This window comes from Haliotis cracherodii, unplaced genomic scaffold (genome assembly GCF_022045235.1).
Source record: "Haliotis cracherodii isolate W230 unplaced genomic scaffold, xgHalCrac1.p SCAF_9, whole genome shotgun sequence".
Classification (NCBI taxonomy): Eukaryota; Metazoa; Mollusca; class Gastropoda; order Lepetellida; family Haliotidae; genus Haliotis; species Haliotis cracherodii.
Window position 1 is genome coordinate 10824518 of NW_027266343.1, and position 25263 is coordinate 10849780.

General features: G+C 44.3%; 1 protein-coding gene across 1 annotated transcript; it reads left to right on the forward strand.

Annotated features, from left to right (window-relative positions):
- The first annotated feature begins 415 nt into the window (after positions 1–415).
- On the forward strand, positions 416–24858 carry LOC139451722 (protein mono-ADP-ribosyltransferase PARP14-like). The gene is made up of 17 exons (XM_071233039.1): positions 416–444; positions 2188–2342; positions 3448–3512; positions 4813–5046; positions 5496–5711; positions 7691–7807; positions 8776–9263; positions 10672–10879; positions 11183–11518; positions 12051–12233; positions 13181–13232; positions 13537–13643; positions 16982–17149; positions 17651–17810; positions 22567–22706; positions 23188–23362; positions 24545–24858. The coding sequence occupies exons 1-17, from the start codon at positions 416–418 to the stop codon at positions 24847–24849; spliced, it is 3138 nt and encodes a 1045-aa protein (XP_071089140.1). The 3' UTR covers positions 24850–24858.
- Positions 24859–25263: the final 405 nt, after the last annotated feature.

The window sequence follows — 25263 nt, forward strand, 5'->3', positions numbered from 1 at the left end:
TCCTAATTGTAACAAAAAAGTTGTTCATCCATATATCTTATCCTTACTTAATCCTTATATATGTGTGTGTATATTGTGTATGTTTTGTATATATATGAGTATATGCAGTTTTTATCCGTTGGCTGTATTCTCCTGAGAAACCTACCCATTATATAGACGAGTTATTGTTTTCCTTGACACCAAGGAATGCAATCGTGTGCCCTTTCACATCGTCCAATAAATCCACCATGTAATACACACCCAACACGAAGAACAGGTTTATATTTCTTAGTAAACTTCAAGTGAAAGGTAGGAGCATACACTGCCTATCTATCTGCTCATCTCCAGACCAAGAAGTTGTCTATTAATAGACGAGAATGTGTGCAATATCGATTACATTACTGAGGTAGGCAAGGCTAAGCAAGGATAGTTCAGAATGTGTAGTGATATCAAGTACATGCCCTCGTAAGAAATGCGCGAAACCTTTTCCCTAATCATAAATTGACGTCCAACAGTAATTCAAACACTTACAGCGAAAAACGAGAAATGCACAACATTGGCTTAAACTTGTCATGCTTGTTTTAATTGGCAAAACATTTTTATGTAACGAAAACATGTATTTAATATTTGTTTAACCATAACCAGAGCATACATGTATATGCTAACTTGATATCCGCGGGGCGGTCGGGTAACCTAGTGGTTAAAGCGTGTCAAGACTCGGGTTCGATTCCCGACATGGGGACAATGTGTGAAGCCTATTTCTGGTGTCCCCCGCCGTGATAGTGCTTGAATATTGCAAAAAGCGGCGTAAAACAATACACACTCACTCACTCACTGATATCCGCGATGACGAGCATAAGCGCGGCGTGTTCACCTGGGACCCTAACTGTGGACACACTTATTTTGACGTTCTTCCTTCTGGAATAGGGGCGGTCGGGTAGCCTAGTGGTTAAAGCGTTGGATCGTCACGCCGAAGACCCGGGTTCGATTCCCGACATGGGGACAATGTGTGAAGCCCATTTCTGATGTCCCCCGCCGTGATATTGCTTGAATATTGCAAAAAGCGGCGTAAAACCACACACACTCACTAACTGATATCCGCGATGACGACCATAAGCGCGGCGTGCTCACCTGGGATCCTAACTGTGGACACACTTATTTTGACGTTCTTCCTTCTGGAATAGGGGCGGTCGGGTAGCCTAGTGGTTAAAGCGTTGGATCGTCACGCCGAAGACCCGGGTTCGATTCCCGACATGGGGACAATGTGTGAAGCCCATTTCTGCTGTCCCTCGCCGTGATATTGCTTCAATATTGCTAAAGCGGCGTAAAATCATACTCACGAACTCCTTCTGGAATATAAACAGTAAAGCATTGCTATTCTTCCTTTGTTGAAAGTCGGTATAACTTCACATAGTGGATAAAACGTTTGTGGGGCTGGGTTTAACTCCCCACGTTGATAAATGAAGTCTGTTCTGTGCGACCTGTCATCTGTCATAGCTAACATGATGATACGAGTGAAGTAAAACACTCACTCACTCTCAGCATAACATTTACGACGCATTCAATTATTAAAGAAATAAACGACTCGTCCTTGCTGTTATCTTACAATAAAAAAAGTATTAACTACGAGGGGCGTAGCCCGTTTAATCTCCGGGCAGTGTTTTATTGCATGATAAACAAAGACCACGAGTCATTTACTTCTTATATGAGATATCAACATCGACAGCCTCTGTAAAGTGTGGATAAAATGTACAAGTTTGAGAGATATTTACCATGATTTTAATGATGAAGACTCCCTGAATAGAATCTGACCTCGGAAATGTCGGACAAGTCCATTTTATGAACAGGTGGGTTACGTTTGCTATTTTCCGCATGTTCTCACAATCCTCACGTCGATTACCTGTACCTTTTCTCCTAATACCAATTGTCATACCTCTTCCACTTTTGGACGCGACCGTTCGGCCACTACGTTTATCTGAATAGCCTTGCTACATCTATGGCGTTCAACTAACTGCCACTTCCCTCTCAAAAATAACGTCGTGATCAAGTATGATCAAGTTGCGAGCGCATATTCGAATCTCCAGAACTGAAGTCATGATATAACATGTGGAAGGTTTTATCGTGAAAAACACACACCCTTCGTTCTTCTGTGTTCTTTGCTATTAATCGCGTAGCTATCATATGTGTTCATATAATTTGTCGGGTCAGATACCCCACAAGAATGGCTGGTCCCTGTGAGGAAACATACGAACTAAAAAAGCCGCAGATCCTGCGGTTCCTTGAGTCCGAGGATGGCAAGTGTGTACTGAGCTCTCTTCAGGAGCAGGAAGGATGCATCATAGAAGTCAAGGAGATAGACACTGGTGAGTTCAGGCTGTGGAGACCGCCTCCGTGGTCTAGTGGTAGAGCGTCCGATAGGAGAGCGGAAGGTCCGGGGTTCGATCCCCGGCCGCGTCATACCAAAAGACGTTAAAATATGGTACTTGTTGTTACACTGTCTGGCTCTCGGCATTAAGGGGCTAAAACAAGGACTGGTCGGCTCAGTTAGTACACTGTGTCTGAGTGGGGTATTCATGTTAAACTGCGGCATGGTATCTCAGTGAGCTGGCACCATCAGTCCGGCCTAGTACAATCAGCCACACACACACACGTGCATGCACGTCGCTATATAAGTGCAATAATCTTGGACGCGACGTTAAACCCAATTTCACCTCACCTCACCTCAGGCTGCGGAGGGGCGGTTGGGTAGCCTAGTGGTTAAAGCGTTCGCTCGTCACGCCGAAGACACGGGTTCGATTCCCGACACCGGTACAATGAATGAAGCCCATTTCTGGTGTTCCCCTCCGTGATATTGCTGTAACATTGCTAAAAGCGGCGTAAAACCATTTTTGTTGTTTCTTTTATTTGTTCTTTACGCCGCACTCAGCAATATTTCATCTATATGACGGCGGTCTGTAAATAATCGAGTCTGGGCCAGACAATCCAGTGATTGATAGCATGAGCATCGATCCACGCAGTTAGGATCGATGTCATGCATCAGACAAGTCAACGAGCCTGACCACCCGATCCCGTTAGTCGCCTCTTACAAGCATAGTCGCCTTCTAAGGCACGTATGGGTTGCTGAATATTATGGACTGACTTTTCGGGGGTTGAGGAACTTGACCTGAAATGTATCTCTTGTAGAAAATGCTGGGAAAATATTATTTCCCCCGGATATTCGCTGGACATGCCAAATGTCCTGATAAGTATTTGTTGTGAAAGAAACAAAGAGAGAAAGAGAAAGCAGTACCTGAAAACATGTCCTGCATGACAAAAATCAAGTAATTACAGTTATTTGATTTACAATATCAACAGCAGACTTGTAAATATATATCACAGGCTTTACATGACCAAAACGAAACCTATTGCGCGACAAGCAGTAAATGTACAGCGCTAACAAAATACGATAAAATTGTTTCGTTGTTACAGAAGATACAGTAACTGCAACACGTGTCAACTTGTCATTTCTCAAGCAGCAGATAACAGAGGTCACGGTAAGTGAGTCTCTGTACACAGTGACAGTATCAAGGCAGGACTAGTTTTAACTATAAAAACATGACTGAAATGACGTAAGCTGATATCATGATTTAACATGAAATAATGCTCTGCTGGCGTTAAATCTTATGATGGATTTAAATTGTTACTTGCAGTTGGCATCATGATCACATATGATGTATAATCATTCTTGGGGCTACTGTTCTGTACATTTGATATAAGTGATTCATGATCAGCTTGCTTATCATTGCTTAGGGGGCACGGGTGGCCCAGTCGTAAAAGGTGCCACGATTCGCTAAGAAGAGTTGCGTCCCTTAGGCACGCCCCGATAATGTATCTAGATTTGTCAGCACCATACCCGTGCTCGTTGGTTTCAACGTAGTGGTAAACGTCTGAGACCTGCATTACTTCAGGCTTTCTCACATTAAGCTGACATGCCATGATATAACTGGAATACTGTTAAAGTGATTGAGTGAGTTGGGTTTAACGCCGCTTTTAACAGTATTCCAGTTATATCACGGTGTGTCAGCTTAATGTGGGAGGAAAGCCCGAATTGATGCAGGTCTCAGACGTTTACCCACGAGCACGGGTATGATGCTGACAAACCTAGAAACATAATCGGGGCGAACCGGGATTCGAACCTACGATCATAGGTTTCTGGCGTACCCAAGGGACGCCACTCTGCACAGCGAATCGCGGGGCCTTAGACGACTGGGCCTCCCGTGCCCCCGAGTACTGTTAAAAGCGGCGTTAAACCCAACTCACTCACTCACACACTATTGTTGCTTAAATATGAAGCCGAATGTTGGTTGGTAGGTTTGTGGTTTTACGCCGCACTCAGCAATATTCCTGCTATATGACGGCGGTCTGTAAATAATCGAGTCTGGACCAGACAATCAAGTGATTGACATCATGAACATCGATCCACGCAATGGGGATCGATGACCTGCATCAACCAAGTCAGCGAGCCTGACCACCCGATCCCGTTAGTTGCCTTTTATGACTAGTATAGTCGCCTTTTACGGCAGGCATGGGTTGCTGAAGACCAATTCTACCCCGGATCTTCACGGGTATTCAGGAACTGTAGTGATCATATTGGGTCTGCTAACATGGTTCTTCCTCATGTATTGATAATGGTATCACCAAAAGCACGATTGTTTAGCCTGATGTTATCGTTATATTTTAAGTCTGAGGTCATTTTTTTATAATTTGAATTTAAATTCGTTTGTTGCCGTCATTGTTAAGTTGAAACTACACGTAACGTATAAGCATCAACGTCAGCTGACTTTGTGTCTGCAGGATGACGTCATCGTTAGTTCCGTGAGATCAAATCTAGACATGCTGACTGGCCAACTTTCCAGATGTGTTTTGGAGGCTGCAGGGAAAGAGATAGGGGAAGAGTGTAGGAAAAAATGTCCAACAGGATTAAATGTTGGTGGGATGGTTGTGACATCTGGAGGTAGGCTAAAGTGTAAGGCAATATACCACTGTTGCCTGCCCCCCTGGAACAACAAGCAGCTTAGTCCAGAAGATGTAAGGCTGATTTTATACATGTTTTTGTTTAAGAAAAAACTTTTTTGTTTGTTTGTTTGTTATTTAACGCCGCACTCAACATTATTCCAGCCATATGACGGCAGTCTGTAAATAATCGAGTCTTGAACAGACAATCCAGTGATTGACATCATGAACATCGATCCACGCAATCGGGATACGATGACATGCATCAACCAAGTCAGCGAGCCTGTCCACCCGATCCCGTTTTTCGCCTCTTACGACAAGCATAGTCGCATTTTACGGCAAGCATGAGTACCTGAAGACCTATTCTTTCCCGGATCTTCATGTGTTTAAGTAGTATATCCTATAATTCGTATCAAATTAAATATATCCCTTAAAACAGTTGATTATTTTGTAATTAATTCTTTCTTGCAATAATAGAAACAAGGTGATCTATGTATAAGGTATACATGTTTTTGTTTTGTGAGGTGTTAAAACAAGTAGTCAGCTCTTGCATCACCACCGCTTCGGCTGAAGGATACAAATCCATTGCCTTTCCTGCCCTTGGATCTGGTAATCTTGGCTATCCTAAGTACGTGACAGTAGCATCCATTGTTGATACTGTTCGGGAGTTTGCCGATGTCCCCCTTTCCCTAGCGGACGTGCATGTCGTCGGTCTCCAGGAAGACCTAGACTTTGAAAAGGTAGGTACCTGAAACCTGTAGAGAGCCCAGTGTTTGAACTACCGACTTGCCTTTGCATGTGTTTGTGACGGTGCCACCGGTGGGGCAGGATGCGCTTCATACAAAAGACTCTGTTTTAGCACATATTTCTTAAAATTGTGTAAAGGGTTTTGTCGTTTTTATTGTAAAATGATATTGTAGTATTCCTAATATTACTAATGTAGTATTCCTCATGATGTATATCAAGAGACACGACTCTTTCCTGTCTGTGGTCTGTGGTACAATTCCGACTTTATCATAGGTATCTGTTAAGGAATCAATAAAAAATAGTGATGAAACGAGGTGTTTTGGTACCTTGCCTCATTGGTGGTATCCGTCGCAAGCACAAGTCAAGTGAATACCAAAGCATTTTTGGTTGGTTGGTTGTTTAACGCCGCAATCAGCAATATTCCAGCTATATGACGGCGGTCTGTAAATAATCGAGTCTTGGCCAGACAATCCAGTGATTAATATCATGAACATCGATCCACACAATGTGGGATCGATGACATGCATCAACCAAGTCAGCGAGCCTGACCACCCGATCCCGTTAGTCGCCATTTACGACAAGCATAGTCGCCTTTTACGGCAAGCATGCGTTACTGAAGACCTTTTCTACCCCGGATCTTTACGAGTCAAACACCTAAACAAACACGGGAATATGATTATGGTATAATAAAGCGACAAAACCCTTTCCATATCTAAAAGAAATCTGTACAATTCCAACTACTGACGATCAATATATCAACATAATCAACACTGAAAATGACAATCATACCGCGACCGAGAATGACGTCAGAGGCCCCCAAAGTTGGGTGTGGTACAAAACTGCTGTTGGAGAATTGGTAGGACAACTGGACGAAGAATGTTATCCATGTAACGCAGAGCTGTCACGTTTCCGTCAACGATGACCAGCGGTGTCCTCTCCTGCCCACAGATCCCTCCCCACGCCATGACACTCCCCACACCATATGGTACGACCTCCTGCACGCAACACGCCGCCGTTCGTTCACCCCTTCGGCGGTAAACACGTTGTCTTCCATCAGCCCTAAACATACAGAATCGACTTTCGTCAGTGAAGACAACCCTCTGCCAGTCACGTCGTTGCCAACGTCGTACAGTCCGGGCCCATCTCAATAGCAGACGACAATGTTGCGCTGTCAATAGCTGTCCTCCGTATGGTGTAAAAGCCCTGATTCCATGAGCCCTGAGTCTCCTGGCCACTGTCTGTCGACTAACCCTGTGACCTAAGGCATTTTTCGCCGATGACGTCACTGTCAGGAAGCGATTTCGGAGGTGCAAGGTACGCAAGTACCGGTCATCATGGGGCGTGGTCACTGTCAGGAAGCGATTTCGGAGGTGCAAGGCATGCAAGTACCGGTCATCATGGGGCGTGGTCACCCTGGGCCTGCCTGTTCTTGGCCTGTCAGCGGTCCGCCCTGTCTGTCTGTTCGTGCAATATGGGCGTGGGTGGCTCCAGTCTGTACCATACCCAAGGCTCGTTCACGTTGTTCGACTGTGAGTCGTGGCATTTCTTTTGTGTTTTTTATCGCTGTGGATGTCTGACTTGCCGTTGCAATCGTTTTATACCCTTACCCAAAGGGGAGCGTGTCTACAAGCAGCCTTGTGGTTTCATCGTAGACGAGACGTCGCTTGTCGTACACAGTACGATAGTCTTTTCGGGTGGGTTGGATCACAAGTGCGTTTTCGTGGCGAGGTCCTTTTCGAATGATGTGATGAGGGTAATCCAAACTGATTTTCTCCGCCTCTTTCCCCGACCGTTGTCCCAGTATCAGCCCTTTCATGGTGTCAAAGTTGAGATGTTGTTGGTTTCTGTAATTCAAAGTGAACCCTCGCACTTTGCAGGTCGTGCGCGTTCCATCGGGTCTGGGGTTCATTAACTCATAGCCATAGTTTTGGGGACCTCCTGACACAAACGTCTTGATGGTGTTTCCGTCCAGTTCGTCTGCAAACTCGCCCAACGAATGGCCCAGCTCTGGATTCGCGTCGTGTGGTCGATGAATGTAAATGACGCTGTCCGTGTCAATGTACAAGACCCTGCGACCCACCAAGGCAAGGTGAGACTTGCTTGGGCGGTGACCCAAGCAGCGATGGCGACATTGAAATGAGTATGAGGGGTTTGGAATTCTTTCTTCTGGGTATAGGTCACTTCCACCATGTGTTCGTTGACAACGGTGACACCCTCGATGGTATTGCGTTCATCCCACTACAAGGCAAAGTACTGTACAGGATCGTTCATATAGATGTTCTGACTGTAGTCTAGCCGTTGTCCAAACTTGCCCCAGAGCGAATTCAGTTGCATCTTGGCAATCGTGCGACGTCCTGGTTTTTTTTCGATGCGGTCCTTGACCAACCCAATGCCTTCTTTGTCGTAGATCTCCTGGATGTAAGCGTCGTGATCCGTACATCCCTCGGGGTATCCGCTGGCTTCGAGCTTCTCCTAGAAATGACGATCGATATAAGTGTTAAAAAGTCCTCCTTGCTGGGTGCCGGGGTCATGCTGTGCAAAGGTGTCAAAATGCCAAACGTCGTAGATCTGAAGCACCTCATGGCCTCATGGAGTTCTACGGTGGCGTACGTGCCCACCCATGACCTCTCTTCGTCCGTGTGCTCGCAGGGAGTCTGACCGGGTATCGGCACACGTACGGCACTAAGGACAGAGCAGTTTGCCACCCGATCTGTAAGGCAGTAGCGGATGGTAGAGTCGTTTCGGGGGTAGGACACGGCATTGGATCAGGCCTTTCAGTTCAAACAATGCGTCCACAGGGGGTTGATGGAGAAGTGTCGGGTGTCCCGTGGGAAATGCTCCGGTCTTACAAACGATGGATAAAGGGAACAAATATCGATGTACTTAATGGTTTCACCTTCTTGGGCTTCGTAGCATAATCGCGTGGCATTGGTGCGTCCTCCATAGAAGGCGTAGCGAGGGTTGAGCAGTCCAGGGACGTGGATACAGTGGGGTCCCTGCAAGAAAGCACGCAAAGAAGAGTCCTCCTGTTGCCTTCGTAAACTCGTGCTCCCACAGGGTGACGATTCGTTTCACCCCCGGGTGTTGACTCAAGAGACTCAGGCGGTAGTGGGTGTCAGTATAACGGGCTCCAAACGACGTGCCCAGGACGGGATGAGGTTCTCCACGTTCGGTCTTGTGACAGGTCTGGCACCCATGCCAGAAACAGCCCAGGAACTCGTAGATGGTGCCTGTCGCTGGATCGTAGCCATCCACACTGTACTGATGTTAGCCCTCTCTACTCGTGAACTCTTTTTCACCTCCATTCCTGGCATGCTGGAGGTGCAGATGGGGGTGCGTCTCCATCAGATAATGGAGCCAGTGCATACAGGCCTGGGAATACTTTCTCTTGGGTTGGTAGCCTTGATGTGTAAGAATAGCAAGGATTTCATGGTGAACGCAGCAGCTGTCATCACTTCTACAAAGGAATCCATGCCAACCGAGTTGATGGCGTTCTGTCGGAAGTCAGCGCATCCTCGTCTCAAAATGTCCACATCGCTCTGGCAGTAGGCTAAAAGTTCTCCTTGCAAGTCAAACAAGGCTCCTTCTTGCACTTTTTGGGTATGCCACTGGAGGAAGACTGTGCGTACCGCGGGAGACATGCCAGGGACCTCTGTAGGTCTGGTTGGCTTCGGTATTGAAAAAGTACGGAAAGTACCCTTTCTTCAGTTCTTTCAGCCCAAAGCTCTTTGGAAATGCTTTCAGTGGGCAAGGTATGAAATTTAAACTGTCTTCGAAACACAATCGTCCCAGGGTCACCTGCAAAATTTGTTGACCATTTCGAATCTTGGTAGGGAGTTTCACCAGAAGGGGTTACAGGCCCTTCAGGATCTAGTGTAAATCATACGATCGTGCATTATGGGCCATCACATAAATGCGATTCTCCTTCTGGACTGTATTGGTGGTGCTCTTGTTATTTGTCTTCTTTGTCGTCTTTGTTTTCTCCACTTCCATGACATCTTTCCCCTCCACCTCTTCCTCTTCCTCCTGCTGGGGTGATGAATGTTGTTGACGTTTTGAGGAGTGGTTTCTTGAGGGGGTTCCATCCTGTTTTCTTTTCCCCAGGCGTGCTGTTGTCCCCTTGCATGTGCTGCCCTCCTCTTCCTCTTGGTTCTTCTTCTTCTTGGGTTTTTCAGCCAGCGTGGTCAACCACACACGCACATCATGTCGCGTGGTGGGGCCTCGAAACACGATCTCACGGCTGGGACCATACCCTTCTTCTCTCCATGGACAGTGTTCGCACAAGTCCTTGCTCACTTCACATCCCAACTGCACCACGCACAAATTTGGAATGTGTTCCCCCGTGTCTTGCATGCATTCAAAATCATAGAAGACGTATTGGACGTTGTCTCGTATGTGATGTTGTTCCTCTTCCCCCTCATCCTCCGCTTCCTCCCCCTCCTCAGCCTCGTTTTCTTCATGGAGAGGTGTCATGTAACAGCGATGGTCTGGGGTCATGGGTTCTCAGCACACCAAGCAGGGATGTTCTTCATCTGAGCACTCGTGGTGAGCCATGGCGGTCTCCAAGACGCGGACCAGCTGAAAACAGGTCGGACACCTGTGAATCGATTGACAGTCGCTGGGTTTTCCCTCTGACGGTAACTGGAGATGTCGGGTGTAACACTGTTGATTTGGGAACCAACGTTGACATGTCAAGCAAGGGATCCCATGCTCTTCCTTGGGTCCGCAATAGCTAGAGTGGAGGCAGCGGCGGCAGCAGTATTGCTTGGTGCAGCGATGTTTTTCGGGATGGTCGTAACGTTGGTCGCAGTGTCCGCAGTAATGGTTAGATGCATAAAAAGCTTGCATGGAAGTGATGACATCGTAGTGCTGATCATGATGATATAAATGCAGCACGGTGGCGTGGGGTGGAGCCTCATCACACTTGTACAACAATCTCTGGTCCACCCCTAGACTTTCAGTTGATAATTCCGGTGGGCCAAGGCGCGTCCCACGTGTGCTAGGTCGTCCAGGCCCTGACAGAGACCTTCAGGCAGGCCAAGGCGTCGAAACAAGTTCCGATAAAAAGAAATCATCATCATCAGTAGCAGCAGCAGCAGCAGCAGCATACAGGATGGCTGAGACAAAGAAGAGTGGTACGACGACGCGTGACGGAGATGTGGTGATGGATATTGCAGATACTCGTGGATGTTGGAGTAAGAGTACGGATGCTGAGGATGCGTTGTCACCACTCAGTAACACGCCATCGCCCTATTTTCTACGGTTTGACAGAAGGCTCGCTTCGTTTGAGGCGTGGCCTACGCAAATCAGACTGCTGAAGAGATGGCCCATGCGCGCTTTGCCTACACAGGGGGTGCCGATGGCGTGTACTGTTTCCAATGTGGCGTGCGGCTGAGACGATGGGCGCCCCACGACGATCCTTGGGTGGAAACCACAGGTGGTCCCCACACTGTGACTACCTCAGACTAACCGGTCTGATGAAACACAAGAAGAAGCTAAAGCTACACTATCTCTGCGAGGAGATGGTGAATCAGAAGAACACGAATTGCGTAGCACGGCCGGCTGTCTACGAGGACATTTCCCGTGTCATGTGTTCCTGTTCAAGTCCCCATTCAAGTTCCCGTTCAAGTTCCTGTTAAAAATTATTTTATTTTCCAAAACGGCCTTTTTCAGGGCCACCCATCTCACCCAAAAGACAACTTTCATCCTTTGCTTTGCTAACCCAACAATCCAAAACAAAGAGCCCACACTCTCCCCCGAGGCATCTTGGAGGCATACGTCTACGCGTGACACCACCATGGTACGTCTAAAATATATATATATATATATATATATATATATATATAAATATATAAATAGAGACCCGTAGTACACCACGTCAAACATCACGTGTACATGAAAACACGTGTCACAGTACGTCTGTAGACCTACACGAGTGTCAGCACCTCGGTATCATTGAATAATTATAATAATTTGAAGACACACACACACACACATGACACTACGTTTGCATGGCAACACACAAAGTACATGACGTTCACATCGCGACACGAAGTACATCACGTGTGCAAACGTCACGTATGTCTATCGATCTTTACCTATCCATCTCAATATCAATCAAATGTTTGTAGTCACACACACACACACACACACACACACACACACACACACACACACACACACACACACACACACACACACACGAACCAATCGGAGCTGCTGCCAGGAGAACCAACCGGGAAGCAGGGTGTCAGTGCCTCTCCTATAAAACAAGAGAACAACCATTCGAGTGGATCAGTGCCACTTGTGAAATTTATTTTAAAAATCATCAGCAGCAGCAGCATCAACATGGAAGAAAACTGAGATCTGGAGATCATCTCAGTGACACAGCCTTTGCCCCTGTGCAAAGGGTGTCACTCAGAGTTGGAGAAGAAGAAAGAAGCAGTAGCATTGCAATCACTACCTCCATGGCAGATGCGGCAGATGCCAAGTGTGCCTGCCAGTGTACGCCCTTGGTACAAGGGCATGGGATGGGACTTTCCAATGCGTTTATTGCAAGACCATCTTGAAGGCTACCTTCATGTGTCGTTTAACGCACACAAGTAGGTGTCCTGTAAGACGCCAAATGACAGCCCACCCGTGCCTTTGTACCGTTGCGTGTACGTATACGTGCATGTGAAGAAGTAATCTTCTTCAAAACGGACCTTTTCAGGGCCACCCATCTCTCAAGAAAGAACGCTTTCATCCTTTGCTTTGACGACCCTCAAACCCAAACAAAGAACCTGCCTCCTCCTCCCTCCTCCCTCCTCCCTCACTCCCCTCCCTTCACCACCACCCTCCCTTCACCACCACCGCCTTTTCTATTTTTAGAACAACCAAAGAAGAACAACCATGTCGATCTTGTTCACCTTTTACGACCGCTTCTCTGGGTTTTCCCCCCTTCGCTCCTCCCCGGAAACGGATGCGACGCCCTCTTGGAGGTGCGCGGTCAACCGGAAACGGATGCGACGCCCTCTTGAAGCGCGCGCCACCGGAAACGGATGCGCCGCCATCTTGGAGGCGCATACCACCGGTAACGGATGCGTGTTCCCATAGAACAAGTCTGGGATGAGATAGATCGACGCCTACGACAGGATCACAAACAGCTAGCTCAATTGGACCAATCTTTGATTGACATTTCGAACAGCATCACAAGGATTTTTTCATTCATCTTCTCTGCCTCGCCTGTATCAGTGCAATTGGTGGTCACTTCTTAGTTAACATGCTAGTCTTTATGTGGCATTATTTCATTCGTCCTTCATCCAAAGAGATTAAGTTACATAAGTAATGCCGTGATTGTATGCTATCTGAGGCCTGTAGGAACCTTTCTTTCAAACCCTTCTTTCGTCATTTTTATGTTTGATTTGTCTCCTCCACTAAGACCATTATTGACCATCTACAGGAGTGTATTTTACCATTTCAGGCTTATAAACGGCACCAACACAAGGTAACGGCGTCTGAAGATAAGAGCTCAGGTAATTCATAGTCTGACCACCCGATCCCGTTAGTCGCCTTTTACGACAAGCAAAGTCACCTTTTACGGCAAGCATGGGTTGTTAAAGACCTACTCCACCCCGGAATCTTCATGGGTCTTATAGATAGTTAGTAAACATGTGTATTTACTGACCAAAAGCGAGCTCCTCTGGCCTGTCTTTACACGTGCTGTATGTAATCATCCCTCAGTAATACCTTCCTCTATATCACACCAAAACATCCAGCAAACCCTTGTAATCATTTGTTTTCCACCTTTCGTTTGTGCATATCATGTTCCGTTCACAGGAAGACTGAAGTCTCGTATAAAGGCACTTAAGAGGACACCCTTCAGAACAAAGGTTCCTACGAAAGACGGTGTGCTTGAAACACCAAGCAGTAGTGTATTGAAAAAGGTAAATCCAACATTATTGATAGTAGCGGTTAGGCTAACAAGTGGTTAAAGCGTTGGTTTGTCAAGCCGAAGACTCGCACGCGAAGTAAAGGAAAAGACACGATACACAGCGCTTGGTTGAGAATGTAAACGCGAGGGTTGGGGAGGGAAAATGACGCGGGCCAAAGGCACAAGAGATTGTTCCTACTCAATGTGTTTACATTCTCAACAAGCCCGAGGAAGAGTGTCTTATCCCACTTTCATAAACCTATTCATTGGGATCTCTATTAAGTAAGAGAGTTCTTTCTATAGGCATTAAAACCTGTTGTGAGGTTTTACTTTCAAAGTAAAACCCATTAAGAGGTTTTACTTTCAAAGTAAAACCTATTATGAGGTTTTATTTTCGTTCGGCAGGTTTTACTTTGAATGTGAAACCTCAAATCCCAGGTTTAACCAAGTAACTTAAAAAAATGACAACAAGTAGCAATTCAAAATTTTAATTCAATTAAAATTGAATGTCAGGTGTACAGTTCCGCGTGGACATTTAAAAGCGACCTCACTTCAGAGTTTCTGGTGAAAGGACAGCTAGGTTTCAAAACACGTGCTTTCAAACAAGTGCTTATCAATGCTGCACAACTTGCACGTGCAGTAACTGCTAGCCGTTACGTCACAACTACCTCTATGTAACAGTTGGATTGCTTAAAGTCGAAAATCTTGTAAAGCAAAAAACACCTTTAAAATATGCGAATTTTCGTTTTGAAAAGTTTAAAAGAAGTGGAATATTACAACCCAAACATTTAGAAACCGAAGATTTCACTTTCATTTAAAAGTAAGTATTTTAGTTGTGTTTTGTTGTTGACACATCCAAGGGCTCTTGACCGCCTGGCAAGTCAGCGAATTTCACGTGCAAGTTATGATATCACGTCTTCAAGGAAGCGCTATAATGAAGCGCCTCATAGATGCTCGTTATAACATTTAATCAATTAAGACGGCATGCTCTGTCTACCAAAACCGAGGGAAAGTGTTTTTCCATACTTATAAACCGTCTTAGTGCTAGAAATACCAGACAAAAACATCGTGATACCCTATAGTGAAACAATAGCGTAGTGGTATAATCGAATTTGATGACAGCGGGCAGAGAAAGATCATGCAACTGAAGTCATCACGTGTAATGTTGAACACCCTTTCATCAACGAGTGTTTACATTTTTAACTGAAGGATAGTGTTTTATCTGTCTCATATGCCGAAAGAAAAATCAGAAACAAATATCAACAATTTTATGTTTCCAACACACTTCCCATGAACCTTAGGAAATGGATGTAACATATATCTTGCTGACCGACATACATGCACATGTACATGTACATGTACATGTAAAATATTATTCTTAAAACATTTATCAGCGTCTCAGTGTATTGCGTATATAGTATGTAAGCACATACATGTGTTTGGAATAACATACTTATGATTGGTTGGTTGGTTTGTTGTTTAACGCCGCACTCAGCAATATTCCAGCTGTATGAAGGCGGGCTGTAAAATAATCGCGCCCACCCGATCCCGTTTGTCACCTTTTACGGCAAGCATGGGTTGCTGAAGACCTATTCTACCCCGGAATCTTCACGGGTCACATATACTGAGTCAAATTAAAAACTTCACATTTTTAAAAGTAATCCCATATATGATATACAACGGACAAATGTATCAGAGAAGGTAATTTTTAATCATTAATGTCCAAAGAAGGATTTTAAGTAACGGTGGTAACCATAATTTGTTCCAAGCACCTACGGTATTCGGTAATAACATCAACAGTTTAAATCATAAGTCCCAAGCACGAGAATCTGATGGCACACAAGTTCTGTAGCGTGTATGGCCACCATGTGCGTTGATAACTGCCACACAACGCCTCCGGATCGACCTTGTGATGCTTGTGAACACATGATTGGGAAGACGACGCGATTGTTGCTGCAAAATGGTGCCAAGATCTTGCAAAATTTGTGGTTGGTTCTGGAGAGTGCGCAGACTTCTGCCACGAGCATCCCAGACGTGTTCGATGGGATTGAAGTCAGGAGACCTTGACGGCCAGTCCAGGACGTTGACTCCCGCATTCTGAAGGAAATTCCTTGTCAAAATTGCTGTGTGGGGTCTGGCATTGTCGTGTTGGAAGATCAAACCGTGTGCTGCCATAAAAGGTAGACGTTCTGGTGCCAGTACCTGGTCGCGGTAAGCAGCAGCGTTGAGGTTGCCACGAATGACAAGAAGCCTGGAACGTGCATTGCCACAGAAAGCACCCCACACCATGACACTTCCGCCTCGAAATCTTTCAACTTCCTGTACACAACACTGGGCGTAACGTTCATGACGGCGCCTCCACACCCTCGCCCTACCATCAGCAAATCGAAGATTAAATCGGGATTCATCACTGAAGACGACTTGATTCCAATTCCTCTGAGTCCATCGTAAGTGTCGCTGTGCCCACAATTGACGTTGACGTCTGTGTCATTGAGTCAGAATCGGCCCGCAGTATGGCCGTCGTGCTTGAAGGTGAGCAGTCCTCAGACGGTTTCGAACAGTTTGCGCACTCAGTCTACCCCTAAACAGTTCATTTCTGGTTGATGTAGCCGTCAAAAATCGGTTACGGAGGTGACGTAAGACAATCTGACGATCCTCTGCATGTGACGTCACACGTGGTCGACCTGGCCGAGGGCGATCAGCGGTGGTACTCGTTTGCTGTAGACGTGTCTGTAAATCATAAACAGTCCGTCGACTACTACCCGTCGTCCTTGCGACTTCAGCTACGGACGTTCCCGTCTGCAACATGCCGATGGCACGTTCACGTTGCACATTTGAAAGGCGTGACATGACAAATGGCCGTAAAGACTTTTGTTTTCTTGTGTTTTTTATTTTTTGTTAATGACTGCTAACAAGTATGGCTCAAAACACGTGCGGTATTATGGCAACGTGACCAGTTGCGCGTGAAAAACCACTTTTGCCACTATAGAGCTGTGCACATGGTTTTGATCGATTCACCTGCACAAAAACGGGTGTTATCTGAAGACAATACGTGGCCATTACTGTTTAAATAGACAATAAGGGCCCACAATGATAACCGGTCAAAATGTTAAAATTTTAGGATTGTGAAGTTTTTAGTTCAGTATACTTTTTACGTCAGTATACTTATGAACTGTACGTTACATCATGTTTGAGTATTTATTAAAGTGTTTGAAAATGTGATAACATGTTTGGGTATGTATGTCTCAATATGTCTCAATATGAAATTACATGTTTGAATATTAAATTACACATTTTAGCGTGAATTAACGTGTTTAATTTCAACACAAAATAACTTATTTTAATCTGCAGGTACCTGCAGCAGAACGCCGTGGCAGGAACGAGTCTGCAGCGTCAGTCACAGTGTTCTGCCAGGAAAATAAGTGTGACGTCATCTTTAAAAAACTGGCAGACAGATGTGATGAAGACTATTCCAGGATAGTCGTGGACCAGAGAACACTAAAGCTGAAGTCTTCACAGGTAATACATGTGCAGTAAAACCATGTGAGGAATGGTCCCCGGTGTAATCTTCCAGGGCCCCTTTCCATTAGGCGAGGGGGCACGGCTGGCCCAGTCGTCTAAGGCGCTGCGATTCGTTGTGCAGAGTTGCGTCCCTTGGGCACGCCAAACACCTATGATCCAGATTCGCCCCGATTATGTTTCTAGGTTTGTAAACGTCTGAGACCTGCATCACTTCGGGCTTTCCTCCCACATCGAGCTGACACACCGCGATATAACTGGAATACAGTTAAAAGCGGCGTTTAACCGAACTCACGCACACTCCACTAAACTATCTTTGTGCTGTGGTTTTGTTATAGTTAAAACAATTAAAATTCCAACGATATTGATGTCGGGTAGGCTGAATTGTGAGGTGTCGTACACCGTCAAGCTTCTAAGTGTGATATACGGAAACAAAATTAAGTTCTGAGCAAAGCAAACAACTTTCCTTGCATTTCCTTGCCCCTTTCTTATCAACCTCAGACTGAAGCCCTTTTGGTGTTTGCAAAGAAAGAGGGGGTGGTTGTCGACATTGTAAAAGACAGTGGAACGGTAATTCTGAAGGGTCCATATAACGGCCTTACCAAAGTGAGTCATCATCTGGATGAGATGCTACAAACAGTTGCTGAGTTTGGTTTTGTGGGTGAGTGTAATCCATTTAGTTAAATATCATTTCAGCTTCTACCTAGGGTTGTTATCTCGGAGTCTTCCTTACTGTAGACGGATTGTATAAAGTGATAAGTATATTGGCTTGATATCTTTAAGATAAATCTTAGAAGAAATAATAAAGACAGGCTTGACATGGATTTAAGCTTCTAGTCTTTCAATGCTATGTCTCGGTGCAGGTGCTTGTGAGGTGAGGTGAAATGGGGTTTAAAGTCGCGTCCAAGATTATTGCACTTATATATCGACGTGCATGCACGTGTATGTATGTGTTGCTGCTTGTACTAGGCTGGACTGATGCCAGTTTATAGTGCTAGCTCACTGAGATACCATGCCGCAGTTTAACATGAATACCCCACACAGACACAGTATACTGACTCCGAGCCTTCCAGTCCTTGTTTTAGAGGGGCGGTCGGGTAGCCTAGTGGTTAAAGCGTTCACTCGTCACGCCGAAGACCCGGGTTCGAATCCCGACATGGGTACAATGTGTGAAGCCAATTTCTGGTGTCCCCCGCCGTGATATTGCTGGAATATTGCTAAAAGCGGCGTAAAACCAAACTCACTCACTCACCTTGTTTTAGACCCTTAATGCCTAGCGCCAGACAGGGTAAAAACAAGTACCATCTTTTAACGTCTTTTGGTATGACGCGGTCGGGGATCGAATCCCGGACCTTCCGCTCTCCGGTCGGACGCTGTACAATTAGACCACGGAGGCGGTCTGCAGGTGCTTGTTCCTTCAGTAAGTGAGTACGGTTTTACGCCGCTTTTAGCAATATTCCAGCAATATCACGGCGGTTTACACCAGAAATGGGCTTCACGCATTGTACCCGTATCGAGAATCGGAAAGTCTGTCTTGATCTTATCTTCTCGGTAGATGTTCTTGAAATCTTGGTCGAGTCGGGCTCCTTTAATGCAGAAATGGCAACAAGGACAGGTCATTAATTCATTACTTAATACATTAAGAGGCAACTAACCGGATCGGGTGGTCAGACTCGCTGACTTGGTTGATGCTTGTCATCGATTCCAATTGTAGTCTGGTCATTCTGTAATTTAACCTCAAGAAAATTGCAACAGAATATTTTACGACTGTTTCCTTTTAATTGAATGTATTTGAGTTTGTATTAAAAAGTCTACCAAAATCAACCTTCGGGAAAATGGTTAATTCCCGCATCAAAAAAGATAAAAACCAACGAGGAGAATATAGCATCTACGGGCCGCCGTACATCAAGAAGAGCTCGCAAAGGGAGATAATTCGAAGTGATCCTGCTAGTGCCTTGGAAAATATTCAGAAAAAATAACGCTAACGGAGCCGTATTATTTCATGGTAAGTTGACAAATACACATTTATTTAAATATGTAATTAATAATGATGATAATAGCAGTTGGCTTCCAATATACTTCTAACATGCCCATCAACCATAAATTGTGTAGCGTCGTCTGCTATGTAACTACGGCTGCACCAGCAGAGAACATGTGCGTTAAACACGACCGATAACCATATTCCTGTCTTTTATAAATTCACCCAACATTGTTACAATTATTAGAAACATAAATATGTGAAAAATTATATCGAAAAGTGGACCCTCCTTGATAAAATAAAAAAATGTATGGAAGCCCATGAGTGTATAATCATTTGCGTAATGCGTACGTAATTTGCAATTCATTAAATTCATTACGTTTTACAACCAATCTTGACAATATTGATGTCGGAACAAGTTACCTATTTCTAAAACACCCGATATTGACATTTCTTGTCTTGAGTGCATTTGTTTTACTGTTTAAAGTCACAAAATTAACTCTTTTAACCGGCTTGTAACTTTTTTTTTTTGTCTGGGAAATTGGTGAAAAACGGAACCAGGAAAATTCAGCAAATGCAGATGTAATTACTTGAAATATATAGGAATTTAAACAACTTTACTCTCTTTTGGTACGATGCTGTAAGACATTTTTCTTCTTTCAGAATTACGGCTACCATTCTGGAACGGCATGATCTCAGACAACAGCGCCAGTGGATTCTGTCTCCGTTTCTTGACTTGAAACTAAATTTGTAGCAGGAGTAGACCAAATACTGTCCCCAAAGATTGTTTGGAATACAGCGAGGCACTTGTGTGTTTATTCGCCGAAGGCCCAGGTTCAATTCCCCACATGGGTGCAATGCGTGAAGCCCATTTCTGGTGTCCCTCGGGGCAATCTCATTAAAATCAAATCTTTATACTCGCTACCGCCAAACAAAGATCTGAGGACATCCCATTAGGCGTCGCGTCAGAACGACCTTTCATCCGACCAATCAGAGCGTCGCTTACCAGATCATGAAAGTGACAGTCGGAACGTGTTTTCTAATCATGCAACCACGAAATATTTGACACGGGGTATTCCGAACGACAGTTACGGGTTTTATGATTATATCCATACAATCTAAGCCATCTATAAGCCATTCCAGAGTGTTCTTCTTATCAGTTTTAATTTTCTGATCTGATTTTAATGAGATTGCTCTCGGGGGCACGGGTGGCCCAATCGTCTAAAGCGCTGCGATTCGCTGTGCAGAGTTGAGTCCCTTGGGCACCCCAGAAACCTATGATTGTGGGTTCGAATCCCGGGCTTTCCTTCCACATTAAGCTGACACGCCGTGATACAACTGGAATGATGTCAAAAGCGGCGTCAAACCCTTCTCACTCACTCAGGTGCCCCCCGCCTTGATATAACTGGAATATTGCTAAAAGCGGCGTAAAACCATACTCACTCACTCACTTGAGCGTTTGCCATATTGCTATGCTATGCAATAGTCTATAATTATCTTGTACTTATACTCAAATTGAATAGATTCGTTCACTAAAATAAATGAATTCATAGTCAGTATAGCCTGTGTTCAGTCAGCGTATCAGCGACAGTAATAGATAACCGGCTGACATGACATGAGGCCCCTTTCACCAGAATAGACTATAGTCGGCCAACTACCCATGCGTTACATAGTTTCAGTTCTTTATGATATTAACATATTTATTTCCATAATGTGGAGGGATTGGCAAACAAGCAAATTTTGCTTATCTGAATGCCTCTCCAAAACATGATATACATACAAATTACAATGTATTAAAGTGATATGAGAAATAACATACATGATATAATTGACATTAAAGATGATTATTGTTCTGTAAGTGTTTTATTACTGGATTATCTTTCGAAACTACAGCTACGTTATATTATTTACATCTAGCACAACATCATCACAGTATCATATATACTTGCCGTAAAAGGCGACTGTGCTTGTCGTTAAAGGCGACTACTAACGGGATCGGGTGGTCAGACTCGCTGAACTTGGTTGATGCATGTCATCGATCCCAATTGCGTGGATCGCTGCTCATGATGTCAATCACTGGATTGTCTGGTCCAGACTCGATTATTTACTGGCCGCCGTCATATAGCTGCAATATTGCTGAGTGCGGCATTATACAACAACAAAAAATTTAATTTCTGGAAATACGGCAAGCAATATACTTACTTAAACGAATGAGTGTTCAACTATCATTAGTTGTGAATAAGCATCGTAGTTTATAAAAGTTGAGATTTATACGACAATAGTTTGGTAATAATTTTCTTTCAAATCTAAAACAAGTATACTGGAACATATGATATTCATTTCCCCATGTACGCGAGTCACAAATCGGGCAGAGTCTCAATGAAAGGAACATTCTGCCACGACCCGGTTCTACGGACAAAATAGTATTACATGTACGAAATTGTAAAACTTGTATTGAAGGACACTTGACTTATCAAAATCATCCATTGTCTTTGGAATTATATAAACGTCAAAACTTGCATCCAAATAACATAAAATAGGCAAATATTTCAGTCGGAGGCTTGGAGGCTTGCTCATTGTTACCTCAGACTGTCACCGGCTACAATTATTAATGGCTATGTATGACTGTATGACATCAACAATCCACATTCCTCTAGTGCAGTGATCGTCCGGAGGATCTATATGAAGTGTGATTATCTTACATTTGAATATAATATGTATGACTTCATTCCAATATTTGAAAATCTATGGCAACATTTAACTTCTCGGACACTCGTCATATATGTCCTCTATTTGACCTTGAACTATTATAATGAATTAAATTGTCCCTGTGATATTTTTTAGAAAGTAAATAAAAGTTGTATACCCAGATTGTTCTTTGATTTAGTTATAATAGAAAGAAAACTATAATAAATTTGAATCTCTTCCTTCCTACAAATATCCAAGAATACGAAAATAAGAATTATATAGGCCTATATCTTGTGACCTTGAGAAAGGTCATTCCCATGAGTGGATTTTGGTAGACTTTTTTTTCCTGAGAGCTGATATGCTACCAAATAACATAAAGTATGAATTAATTCTGTTGCAATTTTCTTGAGGTTGGCCATTTATTTCGACCAAAATGACCAGACTATTGTGTGGATCGATGCTCATGATATCAATCACTGGACTGTCTGGTCGAGACGCGACTGTTTACGGACCGCCGTCATATAGTTGGAATATTGCTGAGTGCGGCGTTAAACAACAACCAACCAACCTAATTTCGTGGATCGATGCTCATGATGGCAATCATTTTACATACTGCCTTCATATAGATGGAGTGTGGCGTTAATCAACAAACAAAAAACAGCATGTCAATCGCAGAATGAAGCATCTACATGCCATGTTCACCTGCAGCTGTTCTATTTCCTGACTTGATTATTTGTGTTTGTCTGTCTAGCCTATCCAATTTGCTGGGAAGGAGTAGACACTGACCAGAGGGTGTTCTGCGTGGCTGAAGAAAGCAGAGAATACATATGTGTGAAGAACAATTTGATGAAGTCTTTTGGAGACAAGGCAAAACGTGTAACCATCCTTAAGGTAAACGCTGTTGACATCCGAAATAAGATTACCTAGCTGTAAGTCTAAATGAACTCATTTAAGCATTACTTTTCAAGATGCATTAAAATTGATGGAGACATTATCCAAGGTCCTGGATATTGTCATTCACATGTACAGAGACTTGCACACAAACATATCAATTAATATCCCACTGACCAATATCAGTAGACCCGTGAAGATCCGGGGAAGAATAGGTATTCAGCAATCCTGCTTGCCGTAAAAGGCGACTATGCTTGTCGCAAGAGGCGACTAACGGGATCGGATGGTCAAGGCTCGCTGACTTGGTTGATGCATGTCATCGTATCCCAATTGCGTGGATCGATGCTTATGATATCAATCACTGGACTGTCTGCTCCAGACTCGATTATTTTCAGACCGCCATCATATAGCTGAAATATTGCTCAGTGCAGCGTTGAACAAACAAACAAAAGCATATCAGTGTCTTCTCTTTTCATCTCAGATCGAAAGGATTCAGCTTCCGCACTTGTACAGGCAATTTCAGATCGAGAGACAGACTGTGCAGAAGGAACACCCCTCTCAAGATAATGAACGCATCCTTTGGCACGGAACCGACATCGAAGCGATTCCCAATATCAACAAATATGGCTTTAATAGGTCTTACAGTGGAAAGAACGGTTAGTTGAGTATCAGATTAACCTGTTAACTAAATGAGACCAGTGGTAGTTTGTTTGTGCCTCACTCAGCAATATTCCAGCTACACGACGGCGGTCTGTAAATAATCGAGTCTGGACCAGACAATCCAGTGATGACATCATGAGCATCGATCCACGCAATTGGGTTGGTTGGTTGGTTGGTTGGTTGGTTGGTTGTGTAGTCTAGATATATACACGACACCATGTTGTATTATCCAGAGGGGGAGAAACGGGAATATTATATTTGGCCTAAAAGGGATTCAAAACGCCAGCGTCTGAGAATAACCAGTCTCAATTATATGTCATGGGGTGAAAAAGGTAAAATAGTGATTAAAACTATTTGAATGGATCAGTAAAAATCCGTGATGACAACAGGTGTTAGCAAGAATTTAACATTTTGAGTTGTATTCCAAAGACGCCTCAAAACTGTTTTAAGATGTGCCTTTTATGCGTAAGAGAATCTATATGCACCCACCATCTATCATCGTGGCTTCCAACCCAGATTCTAGATCTCAATCACTTCGTACTTTCCTCCGCCAAATCGCCGTAATATAACTGAAATACTGTTTAAAGCCGTCTTAAACCAACTCACTCCCACACTCAAACGAGGCAGGCGTGGCAGAAACCAGTGGTCATGGCTTTGATTCAGGGTTTGTTGTTTTCCGCCGCAGTCAGATTTAAATGATTGAGTTTGTCCCAAGCAAACCTGTGGATGATATTATGAGCAACATCTTCGCCGTATACGATGAAAAGAATTAACCTAGTCACCGATCCTGACCACCCCGTAGAATGGAGCAATGATTTTAATCTGGTTTGTATGGCTTACGTGTATGTGTTTTGGTTCAAACAGTAGAAACGGAGGGGACATGATAGCGAGGGCACGGGTGGCCCAGTCGTCTAAAGTGCCGCGATTCGCTGTGCAGAGTTGCGTCCCGTGGGCACCCAAGAAACCTATTATTGTGGGTTTGAATCCCGATTATGTTTCTAGGTTTGTCAGCACCATACCCGTGCTGGTGGGTTTCACCAAAGTGGTAAACGCCTCTACGACATCCATCGCTTCAGGTTTGTCTCCCACCTGAGGCTGAAATACTTCTCATAGCAGTGTTAAGCCAAACGTCCTATGTCACCACATGATTCCATTCTTTTTCAATTTTCTGATTTTAGCTTCTCAGTACGGACAAGGTGTGTACTTTGCCACGAGTGTCATCTACTCTTCTGACGACAAGTACTCTCCGCCAGACACACACGGAATCAAATACATCTACCAAGCTCGGGTCCTGACAGGCAGATACACCAAGGGGAATGCCACCATGAGGGACGCTCCCCTTGTTAACCCCACGAAATCTGTCAGGTTTAACTCCACCACTGACAACGCTTCACGGCCATCGCTGTTCACCATCTTCCGGGACACATATTCCTACCCTGAATATCTCATCTCTTTCCAACTGTCAGTGCAGCAAGAATCATAAATCAGAACTCAGGACAGCGTCAGAAGTACCAATGGTTCCCTACAGAACTCTTAGTACCTCTCAACTCTTCATTGGAACATTCCCATTATGTAATAACAGTGAGTGGGTGAGTGAGTTGGGTTTACGACGCTTTTAACAGTATTCCAGTTATGTCACGGCGTGTCAGCTTAATGTGGGGGAAAAGCCCGAAGTGATGCAGATCCCAGGCGCTTACCACTTCGGTGAAACCCATGAGCACGGGTATGGTGCTGACAAACCTAGAAACATAATCGAGGCGAACCGGGATTCGAACCCACAATCATAGGTTTCTGGCGTGCTCAATGCACGCAACTCTGCACAGCAAAACACTGGTTACTTCCATGCCTCAATATCCCAATTATAACTGTATACACTAAGATATCAAAATATAACATT

Coding starts and splice junctions, on each gene's coding strand:
- LOC139451722 (XM_071233039.1), top strand. CDS start 416: ATGTGTAGTGATATCAAGTACATGCCCTC. Junction 17,150..17,650: donor TAAAGCTGAAGTCTTCACAG/GTAATACATGTG, acceptor TATCAACCTCAG/ACTGAAGCCCTTTTGGTGTT. Junction 22,707..23,187: donor AACGTGTAACCATCCTTAAG/GTAAACGCTGTT, acceptor TTTTCATCTCAG/ATCGAAAGGATTCAGCTTCC.